This window comes from Stegastes partitus, unplaced genomic scaffold (assembly GCF_000690725.1).
Source record: "Stegastes partitus isolate 25-593 unplaced genomic scaffold, Stegastes_partitus-1.0.2 Scaffold897, whole genome shotgun sequence".
Taxonomy (NCBI): Eukaryota; Metazoa; Chordata; class Actinopteri; family Pomacentridae; genus Stegastes; species Stegastes partitus.
In genome coordinates, this window is record NW_007578628.1 from 107,141 (window position 1) to 126,720 (window position 19,580).

Genomic DNA, 19,580 nt, shown 5'->3' on the forward strand with positions numbered 1-19,580 from the left:
CCCCCGCGACCCTAATGAGGATTAAGCGGTGTATAGATAATGGATGGATGGACACGTCATCATTTTTCTCAGTACACATAAATTTTCACCAGGTGTTGGTAACAACCCACGTAATCCACACATGTAAAGAAATCAAATTATACATGTCCATAAATTAAGTTATGTGTATTAATGTGAAATGACACAGGGGAAAAGTATTGAACACATGAAGAAAGGGAGGTGCAAAAACGCATGGAAAGCCAAGACACCAGCTGAAATTAACCAGTGATAAGAAAGCAATCCTGCCCCTTGTCAGTGCAACTTGACCATGATCCGGAAGTGGAAAGAACATCATTTTACAATAAACTGGTCACAACCAGGTGCTCCTTGCAAGATTTATGACAGAAGAGTGAAAAAGAATTATCAGAAGAGTTGTCCAAGAGCCAAGGATCACTTGTGAAGAGCTTTAGAAAGACCTGGAATTAGCAGGTACAATTGTTTCAAAGAAAACAATTAGTAATGCATTCAACCACCATGGCCTGTATGCACACTCACCACGCAAGACTCCATTGCTGAAGAAAAAGCATATTGAAGCTCGTTTAAAGTTTTCTGCACAACATTTGGACAAGCCTGTGAAATACTGGGAAACTATAGTCTGGTCAGATTAGACCAAAATTGAACTCTTTGGATGCCATAATACACACCATGTTTGAAGGACATACGGCACAGCACATCACAGTGAAGTTTGGAGGTGGGAACATCATGGTGTGGGGCTGTTTTTCAGCATACGGTACTGGCAAACTTCATATAATTGAAGGAAGGATGAATGGAAAAATGTAGTGAGATATTCTTGATAAAAGTCTGCTGCCATCTACCAGGGTGATGACGATGAAACAAGGGTGGACATTTCAGCAAGACAATGATCCCAAACACACAGCCAAGGAAATTCTCAACTGGTTTCAGAGAAAGAACATAAAGCTGCTAGAATGGCCCAGCCAATCGCCTGACTTGAATCCAGTTGAAAATCTATGGAAAGAACTAAAGATCAGAGTTCATAGAAGAGGCCCACAGAACCTTCAAGATTTGTAGACTTTGTGGAAGAATGGGCCAAAATCACATCTGAACAATGCATGCAAGTAGTTTCTCCTTACAGGAGGCATCTTGAAGCTGTCATTATCAGCAACGGCTTTGTACAAAGTATTAAATAAATTTCAGCAAGCATGTTCAATACTTTCTCCCTATGTCATTTCACATTATTACACATAATTTATGGACATCTATAGTCTGATTTCTTTGCATGTGTGGATTACATGGTTTGTTACCACCATCTGGTGAAAATTTCATGTCAACGGCACCTTTAGAAATACATTTTCTGTGAAAAATGGTGACGTGTTCAATACTTATTATATCCACTGTAGGTACTTGGTGTGCTTCTTTTCTAGATGGTGGTTCTGTCAGCCTGATTGCCAGTGCGCAGGCTTCACAGAGTTGTGGCTGTTCTTTGCAGGTTTTTGAGGCCACAGATTAGAGAAAGTTGGTCGCTGTTTTGTTCTCTTTGCAGTGTTAACAGAAGATCTGTGCAAATGTGATCCATTGCTCCAGTTACTTTGGAGTTAGCTGCCAGGCCAACAAAATTTGTTTACACTCTTTTCACTAGTATTGTTTTGAATATGCTTGTATGGTGAGGCTGATCTGACTTTTTTTTTTTTGTAGGGTTGCAGTTCTAGACAGACTGACAGATTTTCTGCTATTTCTGAGCAAAGTGCTGATAGCAGGAGGAGTGGGTAAGTGATAATATAAGGCTGAAGTCTTACATTGGTCTGCCGCTGTTTATCTTTCACATTACAATTTCCAATAGTATTTTTTACCCACAGACTTTATTTTAATAGAATTAATGCTTTCAGAAAACTGTAACACCGAGTACAAAGAACACATGTAGACAGAAAGACAGTGTGTCACTTGGTTTGTGTGTGTCTGTGTGTTTTTTTTTTAGGTGTGGTTGGGTTCTTTTTTTTTACTAGGAAGATCTCAGTTATTCAGGAGGAAGTCCCCAGTCTCAACTACTACTGGGTCCCCTTACTGGTGAGAGTTTTGATTTTACAACATGGCCAAAAATGTTGGTAAATTTACACCTAACTAAAACATGATTTTGCTTTTCTTAAATAGTGTTGAATTTAAAACCTCATTAGTCATGTAAACATGCACGCCTTTGGTCTACCATAGAATAAAACTGAGAAAATAGGCTGAAAAAAAATGAATTCTACCTTGTTCTACAAAGGGCCTCGACAGTTGTCAGTAAATTACTATATAGAAGTTTTCAGTCTTGTCAGGTGCCCTTCACTCTATTAAAATGGAGCAAATAATTAATTCAGCTATTTGGTATCATTGTACGCATCACAGTGAACATCCATCCATCCATTATCTATACACCGCTTAATCCTCACTAGGGTCGCAGGAGGGCTGGAGCCTATCCCAGCTGACTTAGGGTGAAGGCAGGGGACACCCTGGACAGGTCACCAGTCTAACGCAGGGCTACACTTAGAGACAGACAACCAAGCACACTCACATTCACACCTATGGACAATTTAGAATCACCTATTAATCTCAACATGTTTCTGGACTGTGGGAAGAAGCTGGAGAACCTGTAGAGAACCCACGCTGCATGGGGAGAACATGCAAACTCCACGCAGAAAGATCCTGGGTGTCTTCAGCGAGATGCGAACCGACGACCTTCTTGCTGTGCTAACCACCGAGCCACCTTGCAGGCCACGGTAAACATCAACATGAGAAATATAAGAAAAGAATTGAAGAGTTCATTTAGGAAAACAGATAACTCCATCTTCACAAACCTTCAGAAAACCCATTTTCCATCGTCTACCTGAGACATTATCAATCAAACTTAAGTTATCTCTGTTTTTGTCATGTCATTTCTACTGAGTCAAATCCACTCAACTTCAGTTTGATTATCATCTCTAGCAAACAACAACAAAATAAGCTTTCTGAAAATCTACAAAAATTGAGTTATCTGTTTTTGTAAATATACTTTTCAGTTGTCTGGGGAGATGAGAAAGAAAATTGTTGCTAAGCATAGTCCCAGTAAAGACCATCTTCAAGCAGCTTGATGTCCCTGTGACCACAGCTGCTAATTTTATTAGAATATTTAATGTCCATGGGATTGTCATCTACCTCCCTGGATGTGTTTGCATAAGGAACATTGATCCCAAAATGAACAGAAAGGATTGTTTATGTGGTGTGACAAGAACCAAGAAAAACAGATACAAATTGCCCTTTAAGTTTAAAGTATAATAGTATCTGGTTGCACTTACATCACTTTGTGAATATTAGGAGAAAAATAAAAAGACCACATTCAAGATTGTGAAATTGCATGTGGACTAATACCAAAGAAATTGTCCTCCAGACAGATGAACACATTTTAGAGCTTTTTGGTCAGTTGCAGTAAAGTATACTGCCCACTATCAGAGGGCACTGTCTCAGCTGCAGATCATGCCTCCTTCAAAACAGTGTAATAACCACAAACATACCTCTAAAAGCACCAGAAACTGTTGAGTAGAAAACACTGAACCATTCTAAAGTGATGTGTATGAATCCTGATCTTAATCCAAGTGAACATCTAAGAGCAGAACTGGACAGTTGGAAGAACACACCAGTCAAACCTGAGAGAACTGGGGCAGTTTGTTCAAAAAGGGTCAAACTAGCCTAAAAGGAATGTAAGTCTCATTAAAAGCTTTAAAAAAAAAAAAGCCCTTGATTGCAGTAATTGCCTTAACATGTGTGATGCAGGGCTGCAAGGTGGCTTGGTGGTTAGCACCAGTGCCTCGCAGCAAGAAGGTCGCCGGTTTGTGTCCCAGTGAGGACACCCAGGATCTTTCTGCGTGGAGTTTGCATGTTCTCCCCGTGCAGCGTGGGTTCTCTCCAGGTTCTCCAGCTTCCTCCCACAAATCCAAAAACATGTTGAGGTTAATTGGTGATTCTAAATTGTCCGTAGGTGTGAATGTGAGTGTGCTTGGTTGTCTGTCTCTAAGTGTGGCCCTGTGATAAACTGGTGACCTGTCCAGGGTGTCCCCTGCCTTCGCCCTAAGTCGGCTGGGATAGGCTCCAGCCCCCCCGGAACCCTAGTGAGGATTAAGCGGTGTATAGATAATGGATGGATGGATGTGTGATGCACAGTATAAAGTTATGGATCCCAATTTTCTGCCTATGCTATTTCCATCTGTTGTATAATTTAAAATAACCCAGTATGTTACATTCAACTTTATTCAGACAAAATTGCAAAATTATTTTTTTCTATTTGAAAGTGTGCTAGTAATTTTGACCATGTCTGTACAAGCATTTTAACCCATTATTATTTTTTGTAGTTTCTTATCAGTTCTTGTGTTCTGTTATATTTGCTTTCAAAGCACCCGCCTCAGCTCTGCTGTGAATTTCTAACCTGTGTTTCTCAAATTAGACAGTGGTGATAGGTGCCTACCTGATTGCTCACAGTTTCTTCAGCGTCTATGCCATGTGTGTCGACACCCTCTTCCTGTGCTTTTGTAAGTGCAACACTGTCATCACTGTTTTTACTACAGTGCTGGTGACTTTTTAGCATAAATAAGATAGTAAAGTTAGATTGCTTTTGGAAAGGGATGTGCTATACTCAAAGAAAGCAGTTCTAATAGTCAACATTGTACAATATTCCCAAAAACAATACTGCACTTTGGTAAGTTAAAAAAGTTAATGATTTTACTGATATCAATCATTTTTTTTAAATGCTTTGATTCGATGTTTTTATCAAACAAAGACTGTGTTTTAGGAAGTCTTTAATCACATGTTGCTTGTGTTTTTGCATGTCCCTTTTTTAATTTTAACACCAATGAACCTCTTTATTTTTTTGTCTCAACTTTAAATCCCATCCTTTACACCCTCTGTGTCTATACCTGTTCCCTCCAAATGTTTTTTTTCCATCATCCATTGTCTATGTGTTATCTATACCTGCTTTTTCTCCCATGCTAATCCTTCTCCATCCACCCATGCTTACCCTTTATCCATCCCCCCATAAATGATCTATTTATCTAAACAGGTGATGACTTGGAAAGGAATGATGGTAGTTCAGAAAGACCTTACCTCATGTCCCCAGAACTCCACAGAATTCTTGGAAAAAAGGGTCAGTCTTGACAGACTTCACCCGGCCAAGTCCAAGAGACTGAAAAGTCCACCTACTGAATTAATATGAGATGACAGTAGGCAGCTGAGACAGTTTGGGATCTGATCTTTCTTAGAAACACTGTGTACTGCTGTTATCGTGCTGCCTGTTGCCCTTTTGAATGTGTTGAGATGCAGGAGGGTAATTTCTCATAAAACTCAAGTTTGAAGGACTGTGCAGCAGTTAGGTACATATAAAATCAGTCATTATATTCAGATTCTGAAGACTTTCCAGAACTTATTTCCAAAATTAAGGAAACCCAACAAAAAAAAATTAACTGTACCTTGAAGTTGTTCCTTTGAATGTTTAATGCATTTTTTATGCTCGGTGTTTCGAACAAATATTCATAAGCTAATATGCAAAAACTTCAATGTGTGAAAATCCGTTTAGGTGGAAAAAAGAGTGGCTGAAATTGTGCAAACAGGTAACTAAACTTTGCAACAAAGTATGTAAGATTCAGTTAAGACAGAGACAATTCTGATCTTGAATATTATGTGACCAATTTTTACCACTACAAAATCACAATATGACATAGTTCAGTGTCAATCACAGTGGCTTAAGACAATATTTTAAATAACATGATGATTTTGGTATTGGTAATGCAGTTTTGTGAATTTTATTATTTGTAAAAAATTCCTTCAAATATAAAAAACTAATTGGTCTAACTAATTCATCAAAAAAGTCAAACAAATGAGGATTTACAATGATTTGTGGTCCAAGTATTGTTTGTGAATGCCTATTGCTGGAATGCATTTTTATTTATTTATTTTTTTTAATGAAATATGTACTGGTGTTAAACACAGTTCAGTTCAGTTTTATTTATAAAGTACAAATCACAACATAAGTCATGGTAAGGCAGGGTGGGATGAAGACCTTACAATATTGTAGGGAAATATACAACAATTTCACCTGAAGCAAACACTTGGTGACAGTGGGGATGAAGAACTTCCTTTTAACAGAAGGTACCCTCAGACAGAACAGTTTAGGGAGGCCAACTGATTGGGGTGTCTGCCACTTGAACCCAAACTGGGAGTGGGTTTTACAGAAAAGGATCCTGATAGGTGAACCTGCACTGAGAGAATAGTGCGTCATTGGGATAATATTGCACTACAAGGTCTTTAAGATAAGATGGAGCTTGGTCAAAAAGGATATGAAGAGAAAGACTTTAAACTCTATTCTGGATTAGACAGGAAGTTGATGAAGAGAGGCTATTATGTGAGAATAATTTTAGCACCCGTACCTTGTGTTTTTTCCTCTTTGCAGGTATCTCTACCTCTGCTACACACTTCTGATCTGCAGTTAATGGCACTGCTAACCTGCTCAGTGTTTACTATTATCTTAACTGATGTCTGTCTGTTTCTCTCGCCTATACCCTCACCCCATTCGGCTGAGGCATATGGTTACAATTCCCAACCCGGGCTTTGCAAAGGGGAGTTTTTTTTGTTTTGTTTTGTTTTTTTTACTACTGTCTGTTCAAAGGGAATAACTGGATTTGTTGAGTTACTCAATGTAAAATAAAACAGGAAGGTCTTGACCTCACTATGTGAAGTGCCCTGAGTTGGCTTGTGTTGGGTATTGGCACTTAATGAAATTTCAGGAGAATTGAACTGAATTGTATTCAGTAAAATAAAGGGCTGCAAGGAGTTAAATGCTGAATTAAAATAAAGAGTCTGGCGTAGGAGTTGGAATGAATGCTTGCATCATTGGTGCCTCTGTGGTGATTGCGTGCAAATCACCAAATGTGTCCGTTTGTAGATAATTCTTCTAACTTCTAAGATTGATTGTTTTCACAAGTACAGAATAAGCGCTCACCAGCCAAACTAGTATTGTGGCTACTCTATCAGGTTGTGATAAATAGTTGTTTTGCTAACCACTAGAGTTAAAATTTACTACTAACTCCTAACAAAGGAATGTCCCCACAAGCAATTTCCTAAAAATGTGTGTTTTTCAATGTACAGTTCTGGTCCAGAAGCTAAACAATCACTGTTGACACATGACCAGAAAAAGCTCAAAGAAAAATGTTTTTCAAAGCTGCCTTTTCCAAGTAGCTTGTGGAATAGTAAGTGCTTTGGACTCATAAACTTGACTATGCACATTATGCACACTCCATTTAAAATGCTAATTACAGTCAAAGTGTGAGTAAGGCTGTCCTAACTATGACTGCTTTGGTTGATGGTGAAAACAACCTAAAATATGTTCAAGTTTTCCTGTTATGTGACTTTTTGTAATAAATTATTATTGTTTACTTATTGTTTCAGATTCAATAAAGTACAATTTCCCAACATGACTCTTGGCACTGTCTTTATAGTCTTATTCAGTCACTGCAGCTCAAAATAACACTTGCCATGACTTTATTGTGATGACAGTAGGGAACCATTACAAACCCCGTTGTTTTTCTACTGCCCGTGTTCTTCTCTGCAATAAAAGCTTGAGAGGGGATGCAGCTCCCTCCATGGAGATTGTTCCAAGGAATCTTTGAAATTACATTTTCTGTTCCAACTGTCCCTTTAGTATTTTGTGATCAACGTTTTAGCTGGCATGCTTTCAGCTGTTAAATTTGATTGTTTGGACCAGGTTCCTTCAACAGATACATTACTGGATCACATTGAACAGTACAGCTATGGCCTCGGTCACAACCGGATGCACGACTTTTGGGATCGAGGGAACTGTGGAGGAAATTCTGTCTGGAGCTATGAGTGGAGAGGATGGATGCACAAACAAGGAGGAGATGGATATTGAGGTCAGACAACCAGGGGAGGTCAATGAGACTGTCAGGATGTCCACCCGAGTGCAGGACCTGGTAATCCAAGAAAAAATCTGCCGAGGCTTTGGCGTCCTCCAAAGAGACTGTCATATGAGTCGCAAGTTAGGAGGACAGAGAGTGACCAGCAGAAGATAGAAAGAGGGCGGAAATTGTGGCAAAGGGCAAAAGCCAGAAGAGTGGCAGGGCACATGTAAAGCAACAACCATAACACACAACAGAGCTACGCAGACATGTTAGATATTGCACTCACTTATTCATCACTTTGGTTGTTACTGTTTTGCTTCTACCCTGTGATTATGTCGTTATGTGATAACGAGTGGTTTTATTTTGGATTTCATGTAGTCTGATGGCTGGGACCCAATCAACTAAAGCAGGGGTGAATGTAAGGTAGTTCATTGATTAGTCTAGTAAGTGGTGATGTTGCGCTGCCTGTCCTTCGAGAAATGCTGTAATTTCTACTGTTTTGTCCTGACACCATAGTTTGTTTTTGGTTTTGAGAGCGCGGATGCGGCGCAGTGTTGGGCAAACATTTGGATGTCTGTATACTACTCCGGAGAAGTGCTGCTTGTTTTGGGAAAAGAATAAAACGCCGACTTTGTTTTTCAGCCGCAGTTCAGAACCCCTGTGTCCGGTGTAATCTTTGGACTTTCCACACCAGCACCTGTTCACACATCATTAAACACAACAAAGAATACCGTGTGAGTGGAGAGGAACCAGCCAGCATGCTGGCTGCAGTGGATCCACTGCAGTGGATGCACAGAGGGAGTGGGTTACACTAACATAAACAGGGATTAACTTAAGCTAGGTTAGCACAACTTTTGCAACATAAATGAAAAGCATGACTGACGCAACGAAGCACGCGTCAGTCATCATGACACATGACAATGAGAGTTAAAGTGAAACAGGAGACATGATGAGTCTTTGTTAATGTCACAATGTCGCTGTGAACTTATCTGTCAGTAGCTCTGCTCAGCCCACTCCTGCCATGTTGCCTGGCTGTAGCTTACTCCTGTGCTACTGTGAAGACATCGGTGAGGACTGAGGACTGAATGGAGTCAGAGCTCCATCTAGTGGACAAATGACACAATGACAGCATTCTGCGCAACTGTGACACTTGCCACCATTTACTGTTTTATGAGAAAATAACCAGATGGTACGCCAGAACATCAACAAAATTTAATTATCAGTTCATTGTGCCATTATCAGCATATCCTAAAAATTTCATGAAATTCCGTTCTTAACTTTTCGATTTATCTTGCTAACAAACAGATAAACGCCAGCTAAAACATAACCTCCTTGGCGTAAGGAGGTAACAAGAAAAGACACTCACCTTAAGGACATCAAATAGGTACAGGTCTCCGCAGTACGGAGGATATTGCAGAGAAGGTGCACTCGATTTGCTTACCCAGTTGTCCAGGAACGATATTCTTTTGTGCACACATTACTTCGTGGCCACAAATTAGTATTTCGTGCCCACGTTATACTTATTTCGTAGCCACAATATAGCTATAACGTGGGAATGAATTAGTATTTCATGCTCATGAGATACTACTTCGTTTGCACGTTATAGCTATATTGTGGCCACGATTTAATTTTATTTTGACCATGTCATGTCTGGGGCTCCGTAGTTATCAGATCATTAACTAAAAGAGATTTAGATGACTAATATTTAATAGTCCACATTTAATTATCCTGTTTTTTGATGCTGATGGAGCTGTTCATATTTGGAGAAGGCTGTTATGAACAGTCCTTCTATTGATAAAGTTAGACTTACAATCTGGGTGGTCGGGAGGCAGACACAGCCTCTATAGGATACTGGAAGGGTGACAGCAGAAGCATGTAAGACTGTGACTTTGCTTCCTGGTCTCACCTCTGGACTGTCGGCGATTTGGTTTTCTAATAAAATTCTCCATATTCCTAGCTATAAGAGCGCCATACCATCCAAAGTGGGATGTATGCTGTCTCTCCTAATGAGACCAGGTTTTCCCCAGAAACTTTTCCAGTTATCTATTAAGCCCACATTGTTTTCTGGGAACCACCTTGACAAACAGCAGTTGAATGATGACTTGTGGTTATACATATCATCCCTGGTCAGATTGGGCAGGGGTCCAGAGAAAATATACCTTTGCATTAGGTGCACATACATTTAGGAAATAAAATTTCATCATAATAGTGCGCCTCAAACTTTGACTGTTGCAGTCTGTAATACAAAATGAGCGATCACATGCAGCAAGGTAGCTCAAGTTTGTTTACATTCACAAGACACTGACGTAACGGATTGTGGTTGGAATGGCCAAAAAAGCATGCCAGCTTGCATACTGTAAAATCCAGCTGATATATGACATCTTTGTATTTGTGGCATACTATGGATTGGGACATCCATACTGTATAATATAGTACTATATACCAGGTGTGTCAGAAAGGTTCCAGGGCTGGTGTCACAAAAGATATATTTCAAACCCAAACTACAACTGCGAGTTCTTGCCACAGGGCCAGACGATCAACCAGCATGTCTACAAAGAGATCCTGTGGCGTTTGCTTTGTTCAGTGCACCAGAAGAGGCCAGAGTTGTGGCACACATGTTGTAGCTGCTTCACCATGACAACTCACAATGCCCTGAGCATCCGACAGTTTCTGGCTGAGAAAATTATCGCCGTGCTGGACCAACCTCCCTGCTCACCTGACCTGGCTCTTTGTGATGTTTTCCTCTTCCCCAACGGGTCCTCAAGTGGACCCGTTTTGAAGCCATGGACGACATCAAGATGGCTGTGATAGAGCTGCAAAGGATCCCGGAAGAATCCTTCCAGGAGTGCATGGCAGCATGGCAAAGAAGGCTGGGAAAGTGTGTTAGACCCCAGGGGGATTACTTTGAAGGGGAAAACTTGTAGTTTGGATTTGAAATATATCTTTTGTGACACCGGTCCTGAAACTTTTGACACACCTCATATATTGGCATGTACCTTGTGGAACCATTGTTCTACTGTGTCATTTGCATCCAGTCAGTTTGTGTAAAGGCTGTTGCTGGCAAATAGTATTCATGCAATGTACTGCACATCTTTAACATGAAAGGATCATCTGAATCGCTGTATGCATTCACATACTACACTGATCATTTTATTAGTTCACTTTGAAAATTGATTTGTGGATTAGGTCCTTGCTGTCTTTAGAGCCATTCCAATCAATGAGCATGGTTACCGATACATTATCAGATGTTTCTTTCCTGTCCTTTTGCTGTCACTTGTATTTTAGAGAGTACAGCTGCTGAGACTCTGGCTCTCACTCTGCTTTAGGGTGCATTTACATATACAGTGACTGTTTATCAAGATGTACCAGAGGTTACCTTGGATTAAAAAAAAAAAAAAAGGTACACAACATAATGCTAAATGCAGCCATTTACATCCAACTTCAAATATTGTACTACAGAAAGACAACAGTTTGTACTTCAATTGTTTCATAACTAATATACGTCTGGAACACATTCAGTCTAGCGCTTGTAATCATCACACTAGGAAATGTCAAGATATAGCTCGACTCAACAGGAGATTTAATCTGACACAAACACAGGCTTTAGTGCAAAACAATAAATAAATTAAAAAATGCATTCCCAAAGACTTCTATACACATTCCTGCAGCATGAGAACTCTTGAACAAGAGGTCTGTTCTGAAATCCATGATGTAATTTTAGAAAGACTGACATTTAGAGAAAAAGTTTCAGTTTGACAGTCTTGTTTTGTATATTCAAATTGAGCAACTTAAGAAGGTTCTTTGCATAAAGAGGCAGAATCCAAGAAAGGCACTTTATTGTAAAAGGATGTAAACTACCCCACAAACATGTTTGGAACCCTGAAACCTGAAGAAAAACACTGATGTTGATAACATACAAAAAATTTATTGAAAAAAGATATTTAAATTTGAAATTCCTTAAAACCAGTTGTCTTGTAAAGTGTGGTCAGTGTTCAGTATCGTGGGTTTCTTCCAGTTCCACCTGGGAGAACCAACAAACTATTAGGGCAAAATAAACATGCTTTTACCGCTTGATGCGTTATACAAGGGTATGAGCAGAACAGTTCAAATCTGTGCACAATGTAATGAATTCAGGTAGCCCTGAAAAATAAGTCACTATGTAAAGATATGAAAGTGTATGAAGCCTGCTCAACATTTATCCAATTCCAGTTCAAAGTTATGGTCCTTCAATCTGTGGGAATCTGTGATTAATTAAAATCTAAAAATAGCATTGACCTGTTTAATTCCACAAGATAAATTAAAGAGATTTTCGTCAAGTCTTTATCTTCCATTTTATCAGCAATGTGCAAATGATCAGCATCGACCATCCATAGAGAAGCCAGGATGAATCTCTAATCATTACCTTTTGGTTTCCCAGGTTTGCCACTATGTCCATGGTAGGCTTCCTGCTGCCTGCTGTGTTTTTCTGGAGACAGAGAGGTGACACTGTTAAAAGAGACATCATTTTCGAACCAAATCTCAACACTTGGTTGTGTCACCCTAGAGATTTTTCTATTCTACAGTAATTTTCCTGTGCTCTTCTTACTGGTTTGAGTGTGTACTAGCAAGTATTAGCAGCATTTAAATGTAAGCATGACATTTTTAATATTCTGGTGTTTGAGTAAGACCCAGGTCCTGTACCTAAACAGCTACGATGCCACTACCAGTTCTGCTTCTTCTATACAAGTTTGTAAAGTAACATAACAGTGTGCCTATTTGTTTTGGGTTTTTTTTTAAATGACAATTTCATCTTGCAGGGATTTGCTCAAACTTTTGACCTGATGATGGCTTACACTAATGGATTACATGCATTACCGTGTCCTCTATTCCTCCACTGACCATTCCTCTTCAAATTTTTCTGCATGACTCCATTCATGAAAAACATTTCAGATGTGCCATTGTTTGCTTTCTTCATATCTATGAGACAGGTTGCAGTTAATGCATTTTTCTCAAAACAATTTTTCAAAAATCCAAAGGGGCAAATTAAAAAAAAAAAAAATAATTTAAAAAAAATCATTGAATTGAAAAGCAGACCAAATATTCACCTGAATGTTTAAAAGGTTGCCTCTCATTTGGCCTGCCCGTCAGCTCACACTGGATGCCACAGTCCACTAAATGTCCCTTTGATGGTGACACTTCAGCCATCTTCTGGTCAACCACTGGAACACACAGTTCCTCCTTTCTCACCAGACTGACTACGACACATGCTCCATCCTCGTTCTCCGTGTCCACTCCATGTTGTCGAATCAGCTTTGATGTAGCGGAGATTTCCTCCTCTGCTACAGAGTTCAGAAGGAATGTTTCCTCCTCAGAGCAATGATTTTTCTCTTGTTGCTTATCCACAATAGCAGATTCCTGGTTTGGGCTTTGAGTAGCTCCCTGTTCAGAAGACCCATTTTCATCCATGTCCTCTTCAGCGGCAGCAGATAACATTTTACTCTGCAGAGGAGTCGGGGAAGTTAAAGGATTGTTTTCGGATAAGGCCATGTTCTGGTCATGCTCTGGTCCTCCATTTCCACACACAGTTTCATTGTCTTCTTTAGGCTTTGTTGAAAGATTTGGCTTCTCAGCTGGAGTACTGAAACTAAGCCAGCTTTCTGACATTGGAACAAAGTCAGAAGAGGAAAATCTGCAAGTCAGTCTCCTTTCTTTACTAGCTCTGGCAATTTGGTGATCATTTTGGGCTGACAGTCTCTCATTTTCAGCTTCCTCTGTCACCTCAGTTACTTTAGGCTCAAACACATTATTCTGCAGCAGCCACTCCTTAGTGGGGATAAAAGGGGCCAGAGACTCAACAGACCAAACAGACTCATTCATTTTTCTCTTTATCTGACTGCTACTTAAAGACATTTGATATGGAATGGTCTCTATTGTGTTGTCTTTTTGATTTCTCTCTTGCCCATTTCCTTGCTCATTGTTAAGCAATCTATGGGATGTGTTTTGTGAATGTAGCAGTTCGTCTCTGTAGATTAAACAATGACTTACAGAACCAACTAATTCTACAGGCTCACTGTCTTTTCTTGACTCTGAGAATGGCTCAAAAAGAGAGAAGGGCAGCCTGAGAATCTTCAGTATTTCACATTCTGTGGAAGATAAGATACCCTCAGAATCATTAACATCGATGCTCTCAGCCACCACTGGAACATTGTTTGTCTCATATGGGCCCAGACAGACAGACTTTTCATGCTCTACTTCAGTTTCATAAGAAGGCAGCTGGTGATTATTCTGATGCAGCTCCTTGTCTGCCATATTGAACACTGTCTGTGATGTGCAGCCTCCCCAATTCATGAGAATGTCAGGAACAGAGATGCTCCTTTCTCTGCCAATCTCATCCTCCCTTTGAGAAGAGCTACACACAGGAACTATACTATCAGGAGAACTCATTGACCACATATTGGAGAGAGCATTTCTGCTTGAAGGAATAAGGAGGGGCACCTGACCAATACTTTCCTTACACCTCTGAGATTCTTGAGTCGATCTTATATATGATTGGACAGTGTCTGTTCCTGTGGGGTGTATGATATTAAAGCCATGCTTGATTGTACTACTTGTGCAGGGTCCGTTAACCTCAGAGTCTTTTGCATTACATCGGAGTAATGCATAGTCTTCAGCCTTGGCTGAGCTTTGCTTTTCAGAGTTTGAGCTTGAGGAAGCTGGGGAGTTTGAGGTCGTTGCATTCCCAGAATCTGAGCCGATAAGTGGGGATCCCTCATCAATGCCTCTCTGTGTGGGTTCTGTTTGGACTTCACAGTTCACGGTTTCCCTTATAGGGACAGTATGAGGCAGGCGAATTCTATGGATCTGGCTTGAGTTTTGGTAGAGGGGAGGGTGAACCTGGGGATGGAGCAAGCGTCTGTAGTCAACTGGTTGGATGTGAGGTTGTGGTAGAACGTAGGCTGGAGCCTCCATGTAGGGGGTAGGAGGGAATGGGGACATAGCCATACCATAGCCTGAGAGAAGGTTAAAAAAGAAAAAGAAAAAAAGGAAAAGAAAAACAATGTTGATTGTACCAAGAAAAGAAAAAATATATATATATAATTTTGTTTTTTTTACTTGGTGTGTGTGTACGTACATACACACCAAGTAAAAAAAATTATATATAGAATTTTTTTTTTTTTTTTTAAACTTGGTGTGTGTGTGTATATATATATAGGGGGTGTTAGAAATATTAGAATGTTAACAGCATGAATTTTAAAAAAATGTAAAAAATTCACAACTCACTCATGCCTGGGAAGCCAGCAAAGGGGTTATAAGATAAGGGCATAGGCCACTGGTAGTGAAGAAAATGGGGAGGGGGAGGGGGTGGAGCATGTATGTAGAAAACAGGTCGGGCAAAGACGGGAGGTTGAGGATGAGATGAAGATACTGGATTCTGGCTGATGCAGTGCAGTCGTGGATCCTGCTGTGTCGCGTTTGCCACACCACTGTTGGCATGAGAATGTTGGTTCCCTCCATTTGGTCCTGGATGAGCTGGTGGAGGTCTGTTAACAGCTGCTGCCATGCCCAGTCTACAGCAAAGTGGAGGAAGAAAAGACCTTTGGGTGTTCTTCAACATCATGGTGATAACAGTCTGATGTTAGGCTTTGATGTAGCAGAAAATGTGCATACGTTTTTTTTGACTGAACTAAATTGAATTACAACAAACACATTCCATCGTGTTTGCCACAGGAAAGAACAAATGCTGAAAAGATATTCTGTACATCAAAATCACAACTCTACATTCAACACATGCTGGAGAAGCACATTACACTACACATAGGTTGACAACAGAATGTAAGGCATTGATTCAAAATGTTAAGTGCACCCTTCACCAGACACTGGGACAAATCTTGCATTGAAAACCAGGCAGGACTAATGAGCTAAAAATATCAGTTTCCTTTTAAGCTTGCTTAGTGGCATTTACTCCTCAACTGACTGATATGATACTACAGAATAAACAAATGAGGGTCAATAACAGAATTTCTGGAATACTAAGGTCACAAGTCTGAACTTGCCAGGGGTTTTGCAAATAATTTAATGGTAAAAAAAAAAAAAAAAGCAAGCAACTTTTTTAGTACTTCAATGACGATTATAATTTGTTTTAATGTTACTTCTGCCAGAAGCTGTTAAAGTTTTTACACACCAAATGAGATGGTGTTCAAATGAATTTAACTCAGTGTCGTTGATTTCAAACTGTGTTTATGTACCCTGGGCTGAATAAGTAAGGAAGGGATTTTTTAACAATTATATCTTTAAAAAATGTTAATCAAAGTACTGTCACCTCCCCACAATTATGGCTCGACATTATATATGTATTTTCAATGTTGTCATTTGTGATGATAATAAAAAAGGTACTTTACCTTGTTAAGAACCTGAAAATGAAAATCACAGACACAGCCACAGTCACACAGTGATTAAAAGTGTGCAACAGACACACCTGACTTTAAGTATCTGCTGATCAGACAAGCGTGTGTACTATCAGCTGATTTGAAGATCAAGGCCTCTTTCAGGTCTGAATGTCATATTTCATCAGAACACTAGATGGAGACAGACTCCAGTCAAACAATAAGGGTCTACTTATGCTGGTCTGATTGATATCGCTGATTTCAATCTTCTATCATTTTCTAGAATTATAAATGTGCTGTTTTTCATCATTTTCAATTTACCCACCTGTTCCAAAGACTGTCTAGCCTCTACCTGTTTCACCTTGCACAGATATTTTTTATCACCACAGCAGAGTTAGTTGTGCATGAATTTATGAGTTCATGTACACTGTATTCTTGCACAATTCCTTTAATCTCATTCAACTTTTACAAAGCTTTTTGTGTATAGAAACTTGGTGACAGTGAATCTATTATCAACATTTAAAACACTCACCTGTCTTTAACAGGGTCTTTCATGCATGACCTGGTTTACACGAAACTACAAGTTAAGCCTTCAAACTTAATTGCTTGATCACCACTGCAATGCAAAGTTTAGCATATTAGCTATGTTGTCCACACAAGATGACAAGGCAGATCACAGTGGACTTGTACAGAATGGTCAAGGAGTGTTGTGAGGTCTTGTATGTTTGTTTTTGCTGCATTATCTAAGTGCCAATATTGGCACTGTCAACATATGCAGACAGAAAAAGATTGTACCTTCAGTTTGACCTGTTAGAATATGTGCATGAGCAAAGACAGAAACCAACCTTACAAATAACCAAGGTGTGTGCCACACGTTGGCTCTCCATTGAACCAGTGGTTTTGTGCATTTTAGACCAGTGGGAGGCTCTTAAACTGCATTTTGCATTCACCAAGTACAGTGAACACTGCTACATGGCTGAGGTTTTATACTCCATGTACAGTGATCCTCAAAACATTTGTATCTGACTTTTTTGAAGTCAGTGCTGGGTGAGGTACTGTTGGTCATCAAGGCTTTTGAGGGAGAGCAGGTGGATCCTCTTAAACTCCTTGACAGCTTGGTTAGCCTGAAAAAGTCTGTGAGTATCAGGGTGCTGTATCCACTGGCAAACACTGATGTACTCAAAGAGCCAACTGATGGATACATCAGTCCCACACCGTATCTTGGTTACCTCTATGAGTCAAAGGCAGCTGAGCTCCACCTTGCGCCTGAGGAGAAGTACAATGTCCGAAAGCAGTGTGTAGCCTTCACCATCTCCCTCACAAACGAGCTGAGGGTGAGACTGCCGGACAGCACTGAAGCACTGCGGTACATGTCAGTTTTCAATGTAGAGGAAACTCTACAGCACAATAAAAGCCTGGGAGAAATAGAAAAAGTAGTCAAGCTCCTTGGCCACTCTCCTGCAGAGACAGACAAGATTGTGCAGCAATGGCGTGCCATCCACCTTAGCAAGTGGAATGAAACAAAAAACACAGTGAACTTCTGGAGTGAGATTTGGAAGTTCAGGGATGCAGCTGAAATCAATCCATTTCAGGAACTTGCCATGGCTGCTGTGTCTGTGTTGTCCTTGCCACACTCGAATGCTGAAGTTGAGAGATTATTCAGCCAGATGAGTGTGGTAAAAAGCAGACTTAGAAATTGAATGTCCTTGCAGACTCTTAACTCCATCCTGTATATCTGATATGGTCTGAAGTTGTCTGGTGAGGCTTGCTATGAGCACAAGCTGCCTGATAATGTTTTGCAGCTTTTTGGCACATCAGCGACCTACTCATTTAAGTCAGCTCCCTCAGTTGCTGAACCTGCCACAGAAAGCCTTGACCAAAATGAAGATGACCTACTCCCTCTGTGAGCCAGCACAGTGTGTGTGTGTGGAAGGGAGTCTGAAAAAAGAAACAATGAACCTGAGTTACCATCATTTTCTTGCATTGTCATTGACAGTTTTTTTCTGTTGTCTCTTCTTGGTCCATTCAGATTGTTAATGTTGTCAAGTAAAAAGTGTTTATACAAAAAAATGTTAAAAATGTTATAGTCATGGCAAAAAAAAGTTCATGTTTTACTGTGAGTTGTTGTTGACTCCCAAGTAGAGCATAAGGGTAGAAAGCAAATCAAACTTAAAAGAAAAAAAAAACTAACTAAACAAACAAACAAAAAAAGACTAAAAAAATAAATAAATAAACTTTAGTAACTCTGCCAGAGTGTCTTTGGGTCACTTTGCCGGTCCCAAGCCTAAAGAAAGGAGGAGGGTTGAACGTAGAGCTATCAATTCCAAACCATATAACAGTCCTTTAAGTAAATCTGACATTCACATTTAACTATACAGGACCAAATTGATTTATGTAATATGGGTCTAGACAACGCATTAGTCATGAACTTATTTTGAGGAGTGATGGCCTAGTTCAATGGCAAAATATAAAAAAAAAAAAAAAAAACAAGAATCAACAGTTCATTTGTAACTCTAAGCATATTAGGGTGTTTTTTATTCACTTTTTGTCTGTCCCACAACAGTCCTCTCTCCTACAGCGTCCATTACAAACACATGCAAATAGCCAATTATGCAAATTGGGCGATGACATCATTTTGTGACTTCTAGCTACTTTTAGGACAGCCAATAGCGACTTTCCTTACTGAGGAGTTGACAACACCGCACAGTCAGGAGGGAGCACGTAGCTTAGACATAGCATGATGGGATGTTAGCTCTATCAGGTTTAAACTGGAAAACTGAATTAACATTTTGAGACTGAAGTAAATTCATGTTTAGAAGACAAACTGTGAAATATATTACTCTGTGTGTGAAACTGTAAATTCACTGCAATATCGTCCAATAGAGAGTGAGAGCTGTTGAGCTGCAGCGTCTGAATCATCAGGACAAACTCCGTTGGACATTTTCTTTTTACCCTGTTCCGGTGGACAATTTTGGAGCAGGTCGCTGTCATTGCTGACGGGATGCCATCACCTTGCCCAGACACCGACATCTGGATGCCGTGCTCTTTCAAGGAGTGGTAGGAACCAAGTCGATAGAGGATTTCAATTTTTTTTTTTGTACTTTCTCTGAGATCTCACACTAATTTTTTTGTTGGGCCAAAACTAAAACTACTGAAAGACTACTAAAGGACTGATATCTGAACCAACAGGGTGAAACAAGCATATTCAGTTGTTTCAATGTAAGTTGATGTAAGTCAAGATTGAGTCAAATATACTTTTTGTTTTGCTTTGGAGGGAAATCCATCCATTATCTATACACCGCTTAAT

General features: G+C 39.8%; 1 protein-coding gene across 1 annotated transcript in view; it reads left to right on the forward strand.

Annotated features, from left to right (window-relative positions):
• The window catches only part of LOC103366013 (choline transporter-like protein 5-A), a 63,149-nt gene extending 57,995 nt beyond the window's left edge, over positions 1-5,154 (forward strand). Inside the window, exons 19-22 of the mRNA XM_008293611.1 lie at positions 1,693-1,763; positions 1,973-2,061; positions 4,448-4,532; positions 5,060-5,154. Of these exons, the coding sequence (XP_008291833.1) occupies positions 1,693-1,763; positions 1,973-2,061; positions 4,448-4,532; positions 5,060-5,154 (340 nt within the window). The remainder of the gene's footprint in view (positions 1-1,692; positions 1,764-1,972; positions 2,062-4,447; positions 4,533-5,059) is intronic.
• The last annotated feature ends 14,426 nt before the right edge of the window (positions 5,155-19,580 follow it).